Source organism: Bos javanicus, chromosome 8, assembly GCF_032452875.1.
Source record: "Bos javanicus breed banteng chromosome 8, ARS-OSU_banteng_1.0, whole genome shotgun sequence".
NCBI classification, from domain to species: Eukaryota; Metazoa; Chordata; class Mammalia; order Artiodactyla; family Bovidae; genus Bos; species Bos javanicus.
The window spans coordinates 5,808,443-5,825,958 of NC_083875.1; the positions used below are offsets into that span (position 1 = coordinate 5,808,443).

At 42.4% G+C, this 17,516-nt stretch overlaps 1 protein-coding gene across 1 annotated transcript in view; it reads left to right on the forward strand.

The window, feature by feature from the left end:
* LOC133252389 (polypeptide N-acetylgalactosaminyltransferase-like 6) overlaps window positions 1-17,516 on the forward strand; it is a 247,159-nt gene that overhangs the window by 4,112 nt on the left and 225,531 nt on the right. Inside the window, exon 2 of the mRNA XM_061424934.1 lies at window positions 1,857-2,040. Coding sequence (XP_061280918.1) covers window positions 1,857-2,040 — 184 coding nt within the window. The remainder of the gene's footprint in view (window positions 1-1,856; window positions 2,041-17,516) is intronic.

A 17,516-nucleotide genomic window follows, 5' to 3' on the forward strand; every position in this document is an offset into this window, starting at 1 on the left:
CCCTCTGGTAGTGTTAGCTGTTATAACAAAATATTGAAGAAATGCACATTGTGGAGAAGACAATACTTCACATGACGCTCTTGTAGGTGAACCAGAGTACATGTGTGTGCCCTTTCCAGCGCTGGCCATCCACGTCTGGCATAATAACAACTACCAGGGAGGATCTGGGACTGGAACTGGAGAATAAGTCTCCTTTCTGCCTCAGAGAAGCACCACGGCAACTGGATGGACCCCAGGCTTTAGGACTGGACCGTTAAGCGGGGCTTGCATCCTAGTTCGTGTTCTCAAAATACAAGCAAACTTGGACAAGTTACTTAACTTCTTTGCACCCAGTTTCCTCATGTGTAAATTGGGAATAATAATTAGAGCCACCTCACAGGGTTGCCAGGAGGATTAGAAACAGCAGGAGTTGCGCTGACATATATACCCTATCATGTGGTGGCTCAGTGTTAAAGGGGCTGCCTGTGATATAGGAGACACCAGTTTAGTTCCTGGGGTTGAGAAGATCCCCCCGAGGAGGAAATGGCAACCCGTTCCAGTATTCTTGCCTAGAGAATCCCATGGACAGAGGAGACAGGCAGGCTATAGTCCATGGAGTCGCAATGAGTCAGACACAACCGAGCAGCTGAGCACACGTGCATCTATACAATAGACAGCTGGTGGGAAGCTGCAGGCCAGTGCAGGGAGCTCAGCTTGTGCTCTGTGATGACCTAGACGGGTGGGATGAGGAGGTGGGAGGCAGGTGCAAGAGGGTAGGAATACACGTATAGAGAGAGAGAGCTGGTTCACCTAGTCGTACAGCAGAAACCAATGCAACATTGTAAAGCAATTATTCTCCAATTTAAAAAAGGAAAAGAAACAGCATAAGTATATTAGTAGTTGCTCAAGAATTTAATAGTAGCAGCAGTTAACACATCACCTAATATATTTTTGGATATGATGAGAGAAGAGTGAATTTACGAACATAGTGGAGAAAGAGAGGGTGGGAAGAGCTGAGAGAGTAGCACTGAAACATACATCACTATACGTAAAAGAGACAGCCAGCTGGAATTTGCTGTACGACGCAGGGAGCTCAAATGCAGTGCTCTGTGACAACCTAGAAGCGTGGGACAGAGTAGAAGGTGGGAGGGAGGCGCATGAGGGAGGGGCATATGCATACCTAGATGGTCATTCACGCTGACCTATGGCATAAACCAACATAATATAAGGCAACTGTCCTCCAATTAAAAATGAATAAATGTATTAAATAAAAAATGTACAGCTTTGATGAACAAAGTCTATATTAAAGAACAGTAGCAACAACAGCAGGGCAAATCTAGGACTTGGTGAAATCTCAGGCAAGCCTGAGAGCAAAGGATTCTGTGTGTCATTTCCCAGAATCTGGGGGGACAGGAGAGGACCAGCCATCAGGGCCACTGTGAGATTAGATGATAAAAACCATGAAGTTAAATATTTATATCCTGGACCCTCCAGAAAGCAGGCCAGTATTCTCTCAGCAGGCTCTAGCCACATGCTTAAAGGAACACAGGGAGTGTTTATACCCCATGCATGGTGGAGGCACCATGAAATGACAGATTGGGGACAAGTCAGAGCAGAAATGTGACAGAGGGAGAGTTAAATGGACTTCTCCAGGTCTCTCTGGGACATCACTTTCTTAAAAGTAAGCACCACAACACTAATTGCACCTGATCAAGGTCCCATCACGTCACGCCCAGCATACAGAGATACTGCAAAGTGCTCTGAAGACCACAGGGAACCAGGCTTCAAGGGCGATGGGTGAGGAAGGGCTTTTGCAGAAAAGTGAGGGATGACCTAAGCAGGCATATCACTTCCTGCTCTGTGCTTCCGCTTTTCAGACCAAATTGCACTGAACCACAAGACCATTGTTTGCCCCATGATCGACGTCATCGACCACAATCACTTTGGGTACGAGGCACAAGCCGGGGACGCCATGCGTGGTGCCTTTGACTGGGAAATGTATTACAAGAGGATCCCCATCCCGCCAGAGCTGCAGAGGGCGGACCCCAGTGACCCTTTCGAGTGAGTAGCAGCCTGGGGACCTGATGGGGAGGCGGTAGGTGGCTGGGGCATGTGTGTGTCAACTGGAGAAGCACCAGGACAATTATCTCTAATGAAATGGAATAAAACAGGTGGCAAAGGTATGCAAGACATTGGGGAAAGGTCAGACTTACAAGGTATAAAAAATCATAAGGTGGCCAGAGTACATTCTCCAACTTTCTAAGCATGAGAGGGCATGTGCAATGTGGAATCAGGAAAAAGCAGAGTTCACAGCAAATGCAAAGAGAAGGGAGGCATAGCCCCTTTCAGATATTCTCTTAGAGCTTCTCTTTCCATTTTCAGTTCCCTCTCTTCTTTCCTGTTGTTGTTGTCTAGTCATTAAGTCTTGTCCAGACTCTGTGACCCCAGGGACTGCAGCACACCAGGCTCCTCTGTCCCACACTATCTCCCAGAGTTTGCTCAAACTCATGTCCATCGAGTCGGTGACACCATCCAACCATCTCATTCTCTGTTGTCCCCTTCTCCTCCTGCCCTCAATCTTTCCCAGCATCAGAGTCTTTTCCAGTGAGTTGGCTCTTCTTATTGGGTGGCCAAAGTATTGGAGCTTCAGCTTCAGTGTTAGTCCTTCCAATGAATATTCAGGGTTGATTTCCTTTAGGATTGACTGCTTTGATCTTCTTGCAGTCCAAGGGACTCTCAAGAGTCTTCTCCAGCACCACAATTTGAAAGCATCAATTCCTCTGTTCTTTGTGCTTTTCCCTAAAGCGGGAGTCCCCAACCCCTGGGACAGGAATGAATACTGGTTCATGACCTGGTAGGAACTGGGTCACACAGCAGGAGGTGAGCAGTGGGCAGGTGAGGGAGGCTTCATCTGTATTTACAGCTGCTCCTCATCGCCAGCATTGCCACCTGAGATCACAAATGATGGTGGCCTTAAAACTATGTTTGACACCACTTCAGATCACAATACTTTCTGGATTAAAGTCTAGGTGGAATATTCTAGGTTGCCACAAAAGCACCATTTCCAAAATCCTATCTTTGTGAAGCAGGGTTTCTGCAGGGACAGCAACCAAATGACAATTCGGAGTAGACTGGACATAAGAATATACTTCGCCTCTCACTGTCTCCTGTCACCCCTAGATGGGACCGTCTAGTTGCAGGAAAACAAGCTCAAGGTCCCCACTGATTCTGCCTTATGGTGAGTTGTATAATTGTCTCATTATATATCACAATAATAATAGAAATAAAGTGTACAGTAAATGTAATGCACTTGAATCATCCCAAAACTATCCTCTTCTGGGTCTGTGTTGTTTCTCATGAAATGAATCCATGGTTCCAAAAACCTTGGGGGTCACTGCCCTAAAGAATTATTTAAATGAGCTACTCTACTTTTGTTTACAGTATAAGGGAATGATATGAAATATGCAGACGGTAAAGAATCTGCCTGCAATGCAGGAGACTCGGGTTCTATTCCTGGGTCCTGAGGATCCCTTGGAGAAGGAAATGACAACCCACTCCAGTACTCTTCCCTGGAAAAAAAAAAAAAATCCCATGGACAGAGGAGCCTGGTGGGCCACCATCCAGGGGTGGCAAAGAGTCAGAGATGACTTAGTGACTATCACTTTCACTTTCACTTTTTTCCATCTCTGCTGGGAACTGCTTCTGTATAAAGGAAGGTCATGTTTCTGAGCAGCCGCTCCCAGAACTTAAACTTGGGGAACTCAATCCAAATGACAGATCCAGAGTAGAGCATCTACTATATATATACATACACATACCATGGATACATCTTCTTGATCCATTTATCTACTGATGGACACTTAGGTTGCTTCCATATCTTGGCTATTATACATAATGCTGCTGTGAACACTGGACAATTGGTGCTTTTGTTTGCCTGTTTGTTTTTAATATATACCCAGGAGTGGAACTGCCAGTTCGTGTGGAAGTTCTATTTTTAGTTTTTTGAGAAAGCCCCACACAGCTTTCTGCAGTGACTGTACCAATTTACATTCCCACCAATGGTGTACAAGCAAGCATTTGCTTTTCTCCACACCTTTGTCAACATTTGTTAATCGTGGTCTTTTTTGATTATGGCCACTCTGACAGATATGAAGTGATATCTCACTGTGGTTTTAATTTGCATTTCCCTGACAATTAGTGATGTTGAGCATCTTTACATGTGTATGTTGGCCATCTGTATTTCCTCTGTTGAGAAATGCTTATTAGGGTCTTCTGCCCACTTTTTAAATTTAGGGGTTTTTTTATGTTGATTTGTATGATTCTCTAAAACCATATACAAAAATAAACTCAATAAATGCCAAAAATAAAGAACTCGTAGTGTCCAGCTTCACAAGCAAATACTTAGTAATGCCTGAGGCAAGCAATACAATTAATGTGGTAAATCTCACATTTGTTATGATCAGTTTTCACACTGCTTGTAAGTGCTAATAATAAGAGACAGACATGGCCCATATCAAATAAATAAATAAACTCAAATGGATTAAAAACCTAAATGTAAGACTATAAAACTGTAGACTATAAAATTCCTAGAGAAAAACATAGGCAGAATACCCTTTGATATAAATCGCAGCAATTTTTTTTTAGATCCATTTCCTAAAGCAAAGGAAATAAAAGCAAAGATAAACAGATGGAAACTACTGAAAAGTTTTTCTGCACAGCAAAAAAAACCATCAACAAAATGAAAAGACAACCAACAGAATGGGATAAAATATTTGCAGGTGATATGACCAGTAAGGGGTTAATATCCAAAATATATAAACAGCTCACACAATTTAACATCAAAAAAATAAATACTGTCTTTTCATCAAAATATGGGCTATAAACATTTGCAGTAGAGAAACTCACAAGTATAAAACTGACTTCTGTGACACTCAAGCTTTAAATTACAGTAAACATTTGATAAATGTCAGGAAAATGGTTCCTCTAATTCTAACAGTCTCTAGAAAGGTAAGCTCTTGGGAGGACAAGGGGGATCTCAAAAGACATTAACCTGAAAAAAAGCTAATTTTATTATTTTTTAAAAAGCTATCTATTGTAATAGAAATGTAATATCTATGAAGCACACTCATTAAGTATCCAGAATTTCTGAAAGACGCCTCTTCAGACTCCTAAATTATTAGTTTTGGAAAAGAAATAATGAAGCCCTTTGTTACTCTTCCAAATACTCCAGCCAATATTTCAAGGATATTGAAAACTACCAGGGAAGTTTTTCAGTAATCCAAGAGAAGAAGTTTCTAGGAGATGATCTTTACACGTCCATGAAGATAACCATCTGAAAGTCTTAGCAACAGGACTTAGGTTGGGTTTCAAAGCCAAGTGGGTGTGGGAGAATACCAAAAAAATTAAACCCTTTAACACAGTGGATCCTAAAAGATGCTTTCTCCTTGGAAGAAAAGCTATGACAAACCTAGACAGCATATTAAAAAGCAGAGGCATCATTTTGTCAACAAAGATCCAAACAGTCAAAGCTATGGTTTTTCTAGTGGGCATGTACAGATGTGAGAATTGAACCAGAAAGAAGGCTGAGCCAGGAAGAACTGATGCTTTCAAACTGTGCTGGAGAAGACATTTGAGAATCCCTTGGACTGCAAAGAGATCAAAGAAGTCGATCCTAAAGGAAATCAACCCTGAATATTCATTGGAAGGACGGATGCTGAAGCTGAAGCTCCAATACTTTGGCCACCTGATGCGAAGCACTGACTCATTGGAAAAGATCCTGATGCTGGGAAAGATCAAGGACAGGAGGAGAAAGGGGTGACAGAGGATAAGGTGGTTGGATAGTTGGATGACATCACTGACTCAATGGATACGAGTTTCAACTGACTCCGGGAGATAGTGAAGGACAGGGAAGCCTGGTGTGCTGCAGTCCATTGGGTCACAAAGAGTTGGCCATGACTTACTGACTGAGCAACAACAACAAACACAGGGGAACTCTTGGTAGATGGCCGCTGATGGTAGAATAGCCATGGCCTAGTTGCTACCGCTCAAGGTTGCTGTGTTCAGGGCAAGGATTCATCCAAGATGACTTTTCCAACAGATACTGTAATCATGGTTGGGTTATAATGTATTTCATTAATACTTTACTTCCACTGAAATAGCAAATGGGGCCCCTGCTTTCTGCAGACATGGGATCAAGATACTACCAAAGGAATTTCAATTCGTGAAAATTCTAAAAGTATCCTCAGTCCTTGCACTGACAATTAAAATTTCGTTAGGCAGACCCCAGCTATGGCCATGACAGTATCAGGCCTGTTGCTTAACCCCAGAGCTGGCAGAGTTGCTAACTTTTGGAATTAAATAACTCTCGATCTTGTCACATACTTAGATGGTTGCCATCCTGTCAAAAGTGGGATTCTGTCAAATGTAAGCCCGCCTTTCTGCTTGAAGTCCCTTTGATTCCTGGGAAGGAGGGCACTTCATCCTTTTGCAATAACCATAGCTTCTAGGAGTGTCCACTTTGATCTTGGAAACTGCATTTGCCTCCCTGATAATAAGTAAATGCTTAGTTACCCACGCAGCTCTGAGCAATGTGTCTGCAATCCCATTATCTCGGTGGCCAAGTGAATGTATGAATAAACAGACATGCTTTCGGCAAACACTCCCTTCTCTAGATGTAAAAGCTTTAAGACATACAGAAGAAACATGGTCTATCTACACATCTCTCAAGTCTTTCATGTTTTCTGTTGGCTACTGTGAGGATTTACTGGGGACGGGGGTCAGGGGAGACAGGCAGAAAAGTCAGGAAGAAAGGAACTGAAGAGTTAGATGGAAATGCAGTTCAAATTCCAAGACCTTTCTGATAAAATATATGCAAAGCTTATCTTCTGAACAAGTGGATCAAATTTCCTAAATGACAATATCTGAATTCTCTCACTGATTCTACCATTATTGGAGTCTTCTCCAACTAGCAATTGCAGTGGTATTTTTCAACCTGTAAATCATGTGAAATTACTGTGGCATGAACAGTATTTAACAATGAATTAACTGAACTGAATTGAAAATTTCAGAGTATTATATCAGTACATAAGTATAGGGATTGTCTCAGATATGTGATTTTGTGTAATGCATATATGATTCTGGGTCATGGTATAAATGGTATTTATTAATATAGGTTATGAAAAAAGATGTCCTTTTCATTATAAGGGACTGGAATGCAAAACTAGGAAGTCAAGAAACACCTGGGGTAATAGGCAAATTTGGCCTTGGAATACAGAATGAAGCAGGGCAAAAGCTAATATAGTTTTGCCAGGAGAAACGCACTGGTCATAGTAAACACCCTCTTCCAACAACACAAGAGAAGACTCTATACATGGACATCGCCAGATGGCCAACACCGATATCAGATTGATTATATTCTTTGGCACAGCAGCCAAAGATGGAGAAGCTCTATACAGTCAGCAAAAACAAGTCTGGGAACTGACTGTGGCTCAGATCATGAACTCCTTATTGTCAAATTCAGACTTAAATTGAAGCAAGTAGGGAAAACCACTAGATCATTCAGGTATGACCTAAATCAAATCCCTTATAATTATACAGTGGAAGTGAGAAATAGATTTAAGGGACTAGATCTGATAGATAGAGTGCCTGATGAACTATGGACGGAGGTTCGTGACATTGTACAGGAGACAGGGATCGAGACCATCCCCATGGAAAAGAAATGCAAAAAAGCCAAATGGCTGTCTGAGGAGGGCTTACAAATAGCTGTGGGAAAAAAGGTAAAGATATAAGCATCTGAATGCAGAGTTCCAAAGAATAGCAAGAAGAGATAAGAAAGCCTTCCTCAGCGATCAGTGCAAAGAAATAGAGGGAAACAACAGAATGGGAAAGACTAGAGATCTCTTCCAGAAAATTAGAGATACCAAGGGAACATTTCATGCAAAGATGGGCTCGATAAAGGACAGAAATGATAGGGAGCTAACAGAAGCAGAAGATATTAAGAAGAGGTGGCAAGAATACACAGAAGAACTGTACAAAAAAGATCTTCATGACCCAGATAATCACCATGGTGTGATCACTCACCTAGAGCCAGACATCCTGGAACGTGAAGTCAAGTGGGCCTTAGAAAGCATCACTACGAACAAAGCTAGTGGAGGTGATGGAATTCCAGTTGAGCTATTTCAAATCCTGAAAGACAATGCTGTGAAAGTACTGCACTCAATATGCCAGTAAATTTGCAAAACTCAGCAGTGGCCACAGGACTGGAAAAGGTCAGTTTTCATTCCAATCTCAAAGAAAGGCAATGCCAAAGAATGCTCAAACTACCACACAATTGCACTCATCTCACAACCAGTAAAGTAGTGCTCAAAATTCTCCAAGCCAGGCTTCAGCAATACATGAACCATGAACTTCCAGATGTTCAAGCTGGTTTTAGAAAAGGCAGAGGAACCAGAGATCAAATTGCCAATATCTGCTGGATCATCGAAAAAACAAGAGTTCCAGAAAAACATCTATTTCTGCTTTATTCACTATGCCAAAGCCTTTGACTGTGTGGATCACAATAAACTGTGGAAAATTCTGAAAGAGATGGGAATACCAGACCACCTAATCTGCCTCTTGAGAAACCTGCATGCAGGTCAGGAAGCAACTGTTAGAACTGGACATGGAACAACAGACTGGTTCCAAATAGGAAAAGGAGTACATCAAGGCTGTAGATTGTCACCCTGCTTATTTAACTTACATGCAGAGTACATCATGAGAAACTCTGGGTTGGAAGAAGCACAAGCTGGAATCAAGACTGCCAGGAGAAATATCAATAACCTCAGATATGCAGATGACACCACCCTTATGGCAGAAAGTGAAGAACTAAAGAGCCTCTTGATGAAAGTAAAAGAGGAGAGTGAAAAAGTTGGATTAAAGCTCAACATTCAGAAAACTAAGATCATGGCATCTGGTCCCATCACTTCATGGGAAATAGATGGGGAAACAGTGGAAACAGTGTCAGACTTTATTTTGGGGGGCTCCAAAATCACTGTAGATGGTGACTGCAGCCATGAAATTAAAAGACGCTTACTCCTTGAAAGGAAAGTTATGACCAACCTAGATAGCATATTGAAAAACAGTGACATTACTTTGCCAACAAAAGTCCATCTAGTCAAGGTTTTTCCCAGTGGTCACGTATGGATGTGAGAGGTGGACTGTGAAGAAAGCTGAGCACCGAAGAATTGATGCTTTTGAACTGTGGTGTTGGAGAAGACTCTTGAGAGTCCCTTGGACTGCAAGGAGATCCAACCAGTCCATTGTAAAGGAGAGGAGTCCTGGGTGTTCTTTGGCAGGACTGATGCTAAAGCTGAAACTCCAGTACTTTGGCCACCTCATGCAAAGAGTTGACTCATTGGAAAAGACTCTGATGCTGGGAGGGATTGGGGGCAGGAGGAAAAGGGGACGACAGAGGATGAGATGGCTGGATGGCATCACTGACTCGATGGACGTGAGTTTGAGTGAACTCTGGGAATTGGTTATGGACAGGGAGGCCTGGCATGCTGCAATTCATGGGGTCACAAAGAGTTGGACACAACTGAGCAACTGAACTGAACTGATGCAGTCAGAAGAGTTCAAAATCTATCAACTCTCTAAACTGAGACTCAAGAACTTCTACAATCTAACTAGGAAGGAAAAGGAAAACTCATGGATAACTTTGAGCTCTAAGGGGAAAAAAAATTATTTATATTAGAAAAAGTGATCTAGTTTTCAGACAAACTGCTCCTAGAATATGAGGACAATGCAATATTCACAGTTTAAATTATCTGTCAGTCACAATTCTGATTAGATTGGACATATTTGATAAATATTGTTGTCTTTTTAAACAAATGAAATATTTTCCTTCCCTGGTGGCTTACATCAAGACATAATGCTCTTAGCTCTTAGATAATTCTTGCTATCATGGCTTTTAGCAGATTTCCTCATTCCTGGCTTATCTCTAATGCAGGGACTTAGGAATTGAAGCCATTTCTTGTGACAGAACATAATATACTCCTTTAGTCGTGGTGACAAAGGGAAAGACATCCATCTGCTTTCTGACCTCTAACATTTATTCAATATCTCAGATATCTCAGCATCTAAAGGTTTAGAAAGGACCAGAAGAAATTGTTTTATCCAACGTACCTTTATTGCATGCAGCTCTAGACAATGTCCCAAACAGAACACCAGCCTCTTTTTGAACTCATCAAAGAAGTCATATTGACTACCTCAAAAGCCTGTCCCTTCCATTAGACTGATTGACACAAACCTTTTCCCTTGGATTAAGAAAAATCTGCCTCCCTCAGCCAAAACTGTCCCACTTGAGACATAGGAAACGTCTAATTCCTCTCCAGTGACATACCTGTTAAACAAATATTTGCAAACAGCTACCATTCATGCCTGTTCATACTGTTTTCATTACTTTGCCTGCAAAGGTCCATACAGTCAAAGCTATGGTTTTTCCAGTCGTCATGTATGGGTGTGAGAGTTGGACCATAACGAATGCTGAGAGCTGAAGAATTGATGCTTTTGAACTGTGGTGTTGGAGAAGACTCTTGAGAGTCCCTTTGGACTGCAAGGAGATCAAAGCAATCAATCCTAAAGAAGTCAACTCTGAATATGCCCTGGAAGGACTGATGCTGAAGCTCCAATACTTTGGCCACCTGATGCAAAGAGCAGATTCACTGGAAAAGACCCTGATGCAGGAAAAAGATTGAAGGCAGGAGGAGAAAGGAACAACAGAGGACAAGATGGTTGGATGGCATCACTGACTTGATGGACATGAGTTTGAGCAAGCTCTAGGAGATGGGGAAGGAATGGGGAGCCTGGTGTACTCCAGTCCATGGGGTCGCAAAGAGTTGGACATGACTGAACAACCATTCATGCCTAGCCCTCCAAAGGGGGAAAAAAGAAACTGTTTTCATCTCCAGGCAAAATATCTCCAATTTTATCTTCATATCTTCCCAGTCCTCCAGAATCCTTGAAAGTTCATGCTGATTCATGTAAATGCTCTGTTTTTATAAACTCATATTTCTCCAACCTGTTCACAAGGATGATGTAAAATATTCCACCCAATACGTCAGGTGATTCTTGTTGCTGTTTGGTGGCTAATTTGTGTCTCATTCTTTCGGGACCCTGTGGACTGTAGCCCGCCAGGCTCCTCTGTCCATGGGATTTCCCAGGCAAGAATACTGGAGTCGACTGACATTTCCTCCTCCAAGGGATCGTCTTGACCCAAGGATTGAACCCATGTCTCTTGCATTAGCAGGCAGATTCTTTTCCACTGATTCACTAGGGAAGCCCTAAATGCAAAATAGAAATATCAACATTGCATATTAATTTCTTCTTCTCCTAACTGGGAGAATTGGACAAAGGACTAATAATGATGACTGCTGTAAAAATGTTCTTGAAATAGTCACTTCATAGATAAAATAAGAGATGCCTTCACTGCAACCGAGATTTATGGAGATTCTGTGAGATGGCAAAAGGAGGTTTGCAATGCAGGATGTTTATTGCTCCCAAGGGCTATGGCTAATCTCTCATGAAGCAAGGTTTCAGAAAAGAAATCAGAATCAAAATCATATACACAGAATTAGGACAATGTTGTTCTTGTTTTTCAGTTGCTACGTCATGTCCAACTCTTTGCAATATATTATAAGATAATGAGTTGACTCATTGGAAAAGACTCTGATGCTGGAAGGGATTGGGGGCAGGAGGAGAAAGGGACAACACAGGATGAGATGCCTGGATGGCATCACTGACTCGATGGACATGAGTCTCAGTGAACTCCAGGAATTGGTGATGGACAGGGAGGCCTGGCGTGCTGCATTTCATGGGGTCGCAAAGAGTCCGACACGACTGAGCGACTGAACTGAACTGAACTGAATCACAGAATTGTTTCTGGGAACACATTTACCGTCCATTCTAAATACCAAAATAATTTTAAGCAAGATAGTAAGGACAGGTCATATATCCAGTTTCTCTGAGTAAACTTTGTTGTTGATCAGTCACTCAGTCATGTCCGACTCTTTGTGACCCCAAGGACTTCAGCACGCCAGGCTCCTTTGTCCTCCACTGTCTCCCAGAGTTTACTCAAACTCATGTCCATTGAGTCAGTGATGCCATCCAACCACCTCACCCTCTGTCAGCCCCTTAACCTTTTGCCTTCACTCTTTTCCAGCATCAGGGTCTTTTCCAATGAGTTGTCTTTTTGCATCCCCTAATGTGTCAGGTACTCGGGCCCTAATATATGAGTCTGTCAACCATAAGAACAAAGTTAATTTCTAGGAAATCCACACTGGTTTCCTGAGATCATGCTTCCTTGGAGTAAGCGCTCACAGTCAGCTCAGAGTCCATTCAATTTTGCAGTTTTGCTGTGTATTTCAGAATCCACCTCTATTCTGTCTTTCAGTTTTAGAGCAATTACTTTTACTCTGCCAGTCTTCTACAGACAGATCTCCAACAATTCCCCAGAGGCTTCTGAAACAAAGAGTTTTGAACATTGTAAATGTATTTCTTATACCCCATCATTAGCCAGGACTGACGTTCTCTATTTTCCATCTTTACATACCACTAATTTCTAAAATTTTTAAAATTATGGTATCTGTCCCTGGGAGTGAAAAAGCTTCACAGGACTGATGTCGTTGCTGTTGAGTCACCCCGTCGAGTCCAACTCTTTTGCGACCCCAGGCAATGGGCTTTCCAGTCGAGAATACTGGAGTAGGTTGCATGTCCTTCTCTAGGAGATCTTTCCAACCCAGGGATCAAACCAATATCTCCTGCACTGCAGGTGGATTCTTTACCACTGAGCCACTGGGGAAGTCCCCAGGATACAAATGTCCATTTATTCTCTCAAAAGTCCCTATGTCCGCAAACACATCAGTTTGAAATCAGTACCTCCTCCACCAGCCACCTGGCTTAGAGATACTTCAGGACACAAACAGCAAAGGCCATGACTCGTTGGTAGGCACCTCAAGGTTGGCACTTCAAATACCGCAGATCCCCTGGGGTGTAAGCACCAAACACAGATCCTTTCGGGCTGATCCTGCAGCCCGGAGCTGGGAAGCTCAGGGCATGCTCAAAGGGGTAAGATTCTCCTCACAATTAAAGGGAGCTGTAACCCTCTGACATGGGAGTAGAGAGACTTCTAAAGACCACCAGGGTCTCCGTCTGTTCTTCCAAGGGACAGAGAGCAGATCCCTGGGAACTCACTGACTACCTCTCCCATACAGGAGTGCCATGAAGTACGGATGCAAACACCACGTGAAAGGTAGTACCCCTTGGGTAACAAAGACATTCTTGTGCTAAATTTAACTTCGCAATTGATTCACACACACACGCACACAAAGTGCCAGTAATCATGAGTCCACCAAGCTAGAAGAAACCTTAGAGACAGTACCAGCTCTCATCTTATTTTTTTCACTGAAGTACATTTGCTGTTGTTTAGTCACTAAGTTGTGTCTGACAGCTTGAGACCCCATGGACTATAGCCCGCCAGGCTCCTCTGTCCATGGGATTCTTCAGGCAAGAATACTGGAGTGGGGTGCCATTTCCTTCTCCAGGGGATCTTCCGTACACAGGGATTGAATCCACATTTCCTGCATTGCAGGCCGATACCACTGAGCCACCAGGAAAGTCTTCTTATTTTATTTATTTTTGTTTGTCTTGAATTTTTAAAATTAATTTATTTTTAATTGAAGTATAATTGCTTTATATAATTTTATTGTATTCTGTCAAGTCTTTATTTTTTTAAATTGAAGTATATTCTCATCTTCTGTGTGTGCTTAATCATGTCCAACTCTTTGTGACATCATAGACTGTAGCCCACTAGGCTCCTCTGTCCATAGGATTTCCCAGGCAAGAATACTGGAGTGGGTTGCCATTTCCTTCTCCAGGGGATCTTCCTCACCCAAGGATCAAACCCAGGTCTCTAGCATTGTAGGCAGATTCTTTGTATAAGTTGCTGCTGCTGCTAAGTCACTTCAGTCATTTCTGACTCTGTGCAACCCCATAGATGGCAGCCCACTAGGCTCCACCGTCCCTGGGATTCTCCAGGCAAGAACACTGGAGTGGGTTGCCATTTCCTTCTCCAATGCATGAAAGTGAAAAGTCAAAGTGAAGTCGCTCAGTCGTGTCTGACTCTTAGCGATCCCATGGACTGCAGCCCACCAGGCTCTTCCATCCATGGGATTTTAAGTTATGGGTGTACAATATAGCGATTCAGGTTTTAAAGGTTATACTCCATTTACAGTTATTATAAAATATTGGCTAGATTCCCCACATTGTTCAACATACTCTTGTGGCTTAATTTACACCCACCAGTCCGTACCTCTGACTCTCCTGCCCCTGTACTGCCCCTCCTCCCTTCCCTTCTCCCCCCCTGGTAAACACTAGTTGGGTCTCTATGTCTGTAAGTCTGCTTCTTTCCTGTCATATTCATTCACTAGTTGTAGTTTTTAGAGTCTGTACATGGGTGATACCATATGGTATTTGTCTGTTTCTGGTTTATCGTAATATCCTCCAAGTCCATCCAGGATGCTACAAATGGCAAAATTTCATTCTTTCTATGGCTGAGTAATATTCCATTGTGTGACGTACCCCATCGTCTTTACCCATTCATCTACTGATGGGTACTCAGGTTGCTTCCACATCTTGGTGATTATAAATGATGCTGCTGTGAACACCAGGGTGCATATATCTTTTCAAACTAGCATTTGGCGGGGTGGGTGAGGGTGGGGATTGGATATATACTTAGAAATGGGTTGCTAGATCATATGAAAGTTCTACTTTTAGTTTTTGGAGAGAATTCCATACTGTTTTCCACAGTGTCTGCACCAATTTACATTCCCACCAACAGAGTACAAGGGTTTTCTTTTTTCCACATCCTCACCAACATATGTAAACTCAAAACGTGTTAAAGATTAGATTAAACATAAGACCAGAAACCATAAAACTCCTAGAGGGAAACATAAGCGGAACACTCTTTGCTACAAATCACAGCAATGTTTCTTTGAATACAAGTCCCAAAGCAAAAGAAATAAAAGCAAAAACTTTTTAAATGAGACCAAATTAAACTTAAAACCTTTTGCACAGCAAAGGAAACCATCAACAGAATGAAAAGACAATCTACTGAAAGGGAGAAAATATTTGCAAATGATATGACAATAAGGGATTAATATCCAACATACAGAAACAGCTCATACAACTCAACATCAAAACAAACAATCAACCCAATTAAAATATGGGCAGGAGAACTGAATAGACAATTTTTCAAAGAGGAAATGCAGATGCCCAACAGGCAGATGAAAAGATGCTCAACGTGGCTAATTAACAGAGAAATGCAAATCAAAACCACAGTGAGATATCACTTCACACCTGTCAGAATGGTCATCATCAAAAAGAACACCTCTTGTTTTTATACAAGAAATCCAGACTAGAGAGTCTATGCGACTCTTCCAGTGTCACAACTGATCAATTTAGCATTTATTACTATAATCTGGGCTTATGGACTCCCCAGTCTGCACTTCTTTCTTTCATCCACACAACCACCGTGAGGAGAAAATTTAGAGTTGTTAAATGCATATTAAGGAACCTCCCTGGTGCACTCCACGTTCCCAATGCAGGGGGCCTAAGTTCCATCCCCGGTCAAGGAACTATACCCCACACACCGCAACTAAAGATCCTGCATGCCACAGCCAAGACTCGGGGCAGTTAAATAAATAAACAGCAAATAAATACATCTTTAAATGCCTATTTCTATGCATCAGACGCTGGGGAGGGAATCTCCCTCCATTGCTAATTCACTTAATCCTTATCTCAAGTCTAAGTCTAATAAATGATACTGTCTGCATTTTTACAAATGAGGTAACTCGGGCTCAAGAGGTCATTTTCTAAAGTTTATAAGAAATCGGAATAAGAACCCAGATGTAAGGGTTACCACTAGCCCATGGAAATTTCCACCTCCCTTTCCACTCAGAGAAGGTTTATACTCCACTGTTTAAGAAGTAATCAAGTAGAAGAAAGCATTTTCAGAGAAGACAATCACTTCTTGCTCAAATAGCACTGCGAGCAGATAAATGACCACCACCAAGCTGACAGCAGTACTAACCATCACCAATCCTCTCACAAGTCTTTTCTCCAGATGTGCTCAACACACTGAGTTAAACAAAATCCCTGCAGGTCACCTCACCCAGATGGACTGTGGTGTCACAGGGGTGCCCAGTGGAGGGGTGTGCGTGGGGTGAGATCTGGCTGACTGTCTCCTCAGAAGGACATGGGCCCAAGCTTGGGCTAACTGTCAGAGAGCAAGAGGGGCTCTTTCTCCTTGGTGGGCACGGGAGCTTTGCCTTATTTCTGCAGCCAAGAAGAGAACAACAGACTGCAGTCGAATTGCTAGGTGCCCAGAAGGAACTAGCTGTCCTCGGCACCTTACTGATTACATTGACTGACATTCAAAATGTTAATATCCCACTTGGGTCAATCCCAGGGGGGACTGAGCTGTACCTTAGCTTAGAATTTGAGAGCACTCGCTTTTACTCAAAACTCTTTCCAAGTGAGTTTTGACCCAATATTGGTCATCCTGAATTTAATCAACATTAGTCTTCCTTGAAGGAAAAGCTATGACAAACTCAGAGAGCATATTAAAAAGCAGAGACGTCACTTTGCTGGCAAAGGTCCCTATAGCCAAAGCTATGGTTTTTCCAGTAGTCATGTACGCATGTGAGAAATGGACCATAAAGAAGGCTGAGTGCCGAAGAATTGATGCTTTTGAACTGTGGTGTTGGTGAAGACTCTTGAGAGTCCCTTGGAAAGCAAGGAGATCAAACCAGTTAATCCTAAAGGAAATCAACCCTTCCAATGAAATCAACAAATATTCACTGGAAGGACTGATGCTGAAGCTGAAGCTCCAATACTTTGGCCACCTGATGTAAAGAGCTGACTCACTGGAAAAGACTCTGATGCTGGGAAAGACTGAAGGCAGGAGGAGAAGGTGGTGGCAGAGGATGAGATGGTTGGATGGCATCACTGACTCAATGGACATGAGTTTGAGTAAAGTCTGGGGGATCATGAAGGACAGGGAAGCCTGGCATGCTGCATGCAGTCCATGGGGTCACAATGAGTCGGATACAATTTAGCACCTGAAAAACAACAAGAAATGCAGTTGGCTCCCCTTGTGGAAAAGGAGATTGGATTTAATGTAGCACAGAAAGCAAGAAGGACAAGTGGCTGTGTCTCTCTACTTTCACCTTTGAGTTGCACTGAGCATTGTTCACCTCCTTTGTTTTTCACAGTCCAGCACCTTGGCTTACCTGTAAACCATGGAGTATCTGTCTGGTAGGTGGGAGAACTTTGTTCATATTCTACTTCTCAACCTAAGTCAATATACCTCATGGGTTTTGCTGTGACCTTCAAGCAATTGCTTCCAAACTTTGCCCCCCTTTTCTTCAAAAACCAAAATGCTATTAATACATACAAAGTGTTAGTTGGTCAGTTGTATCTGACTCCTTGCAACCCCATGGACT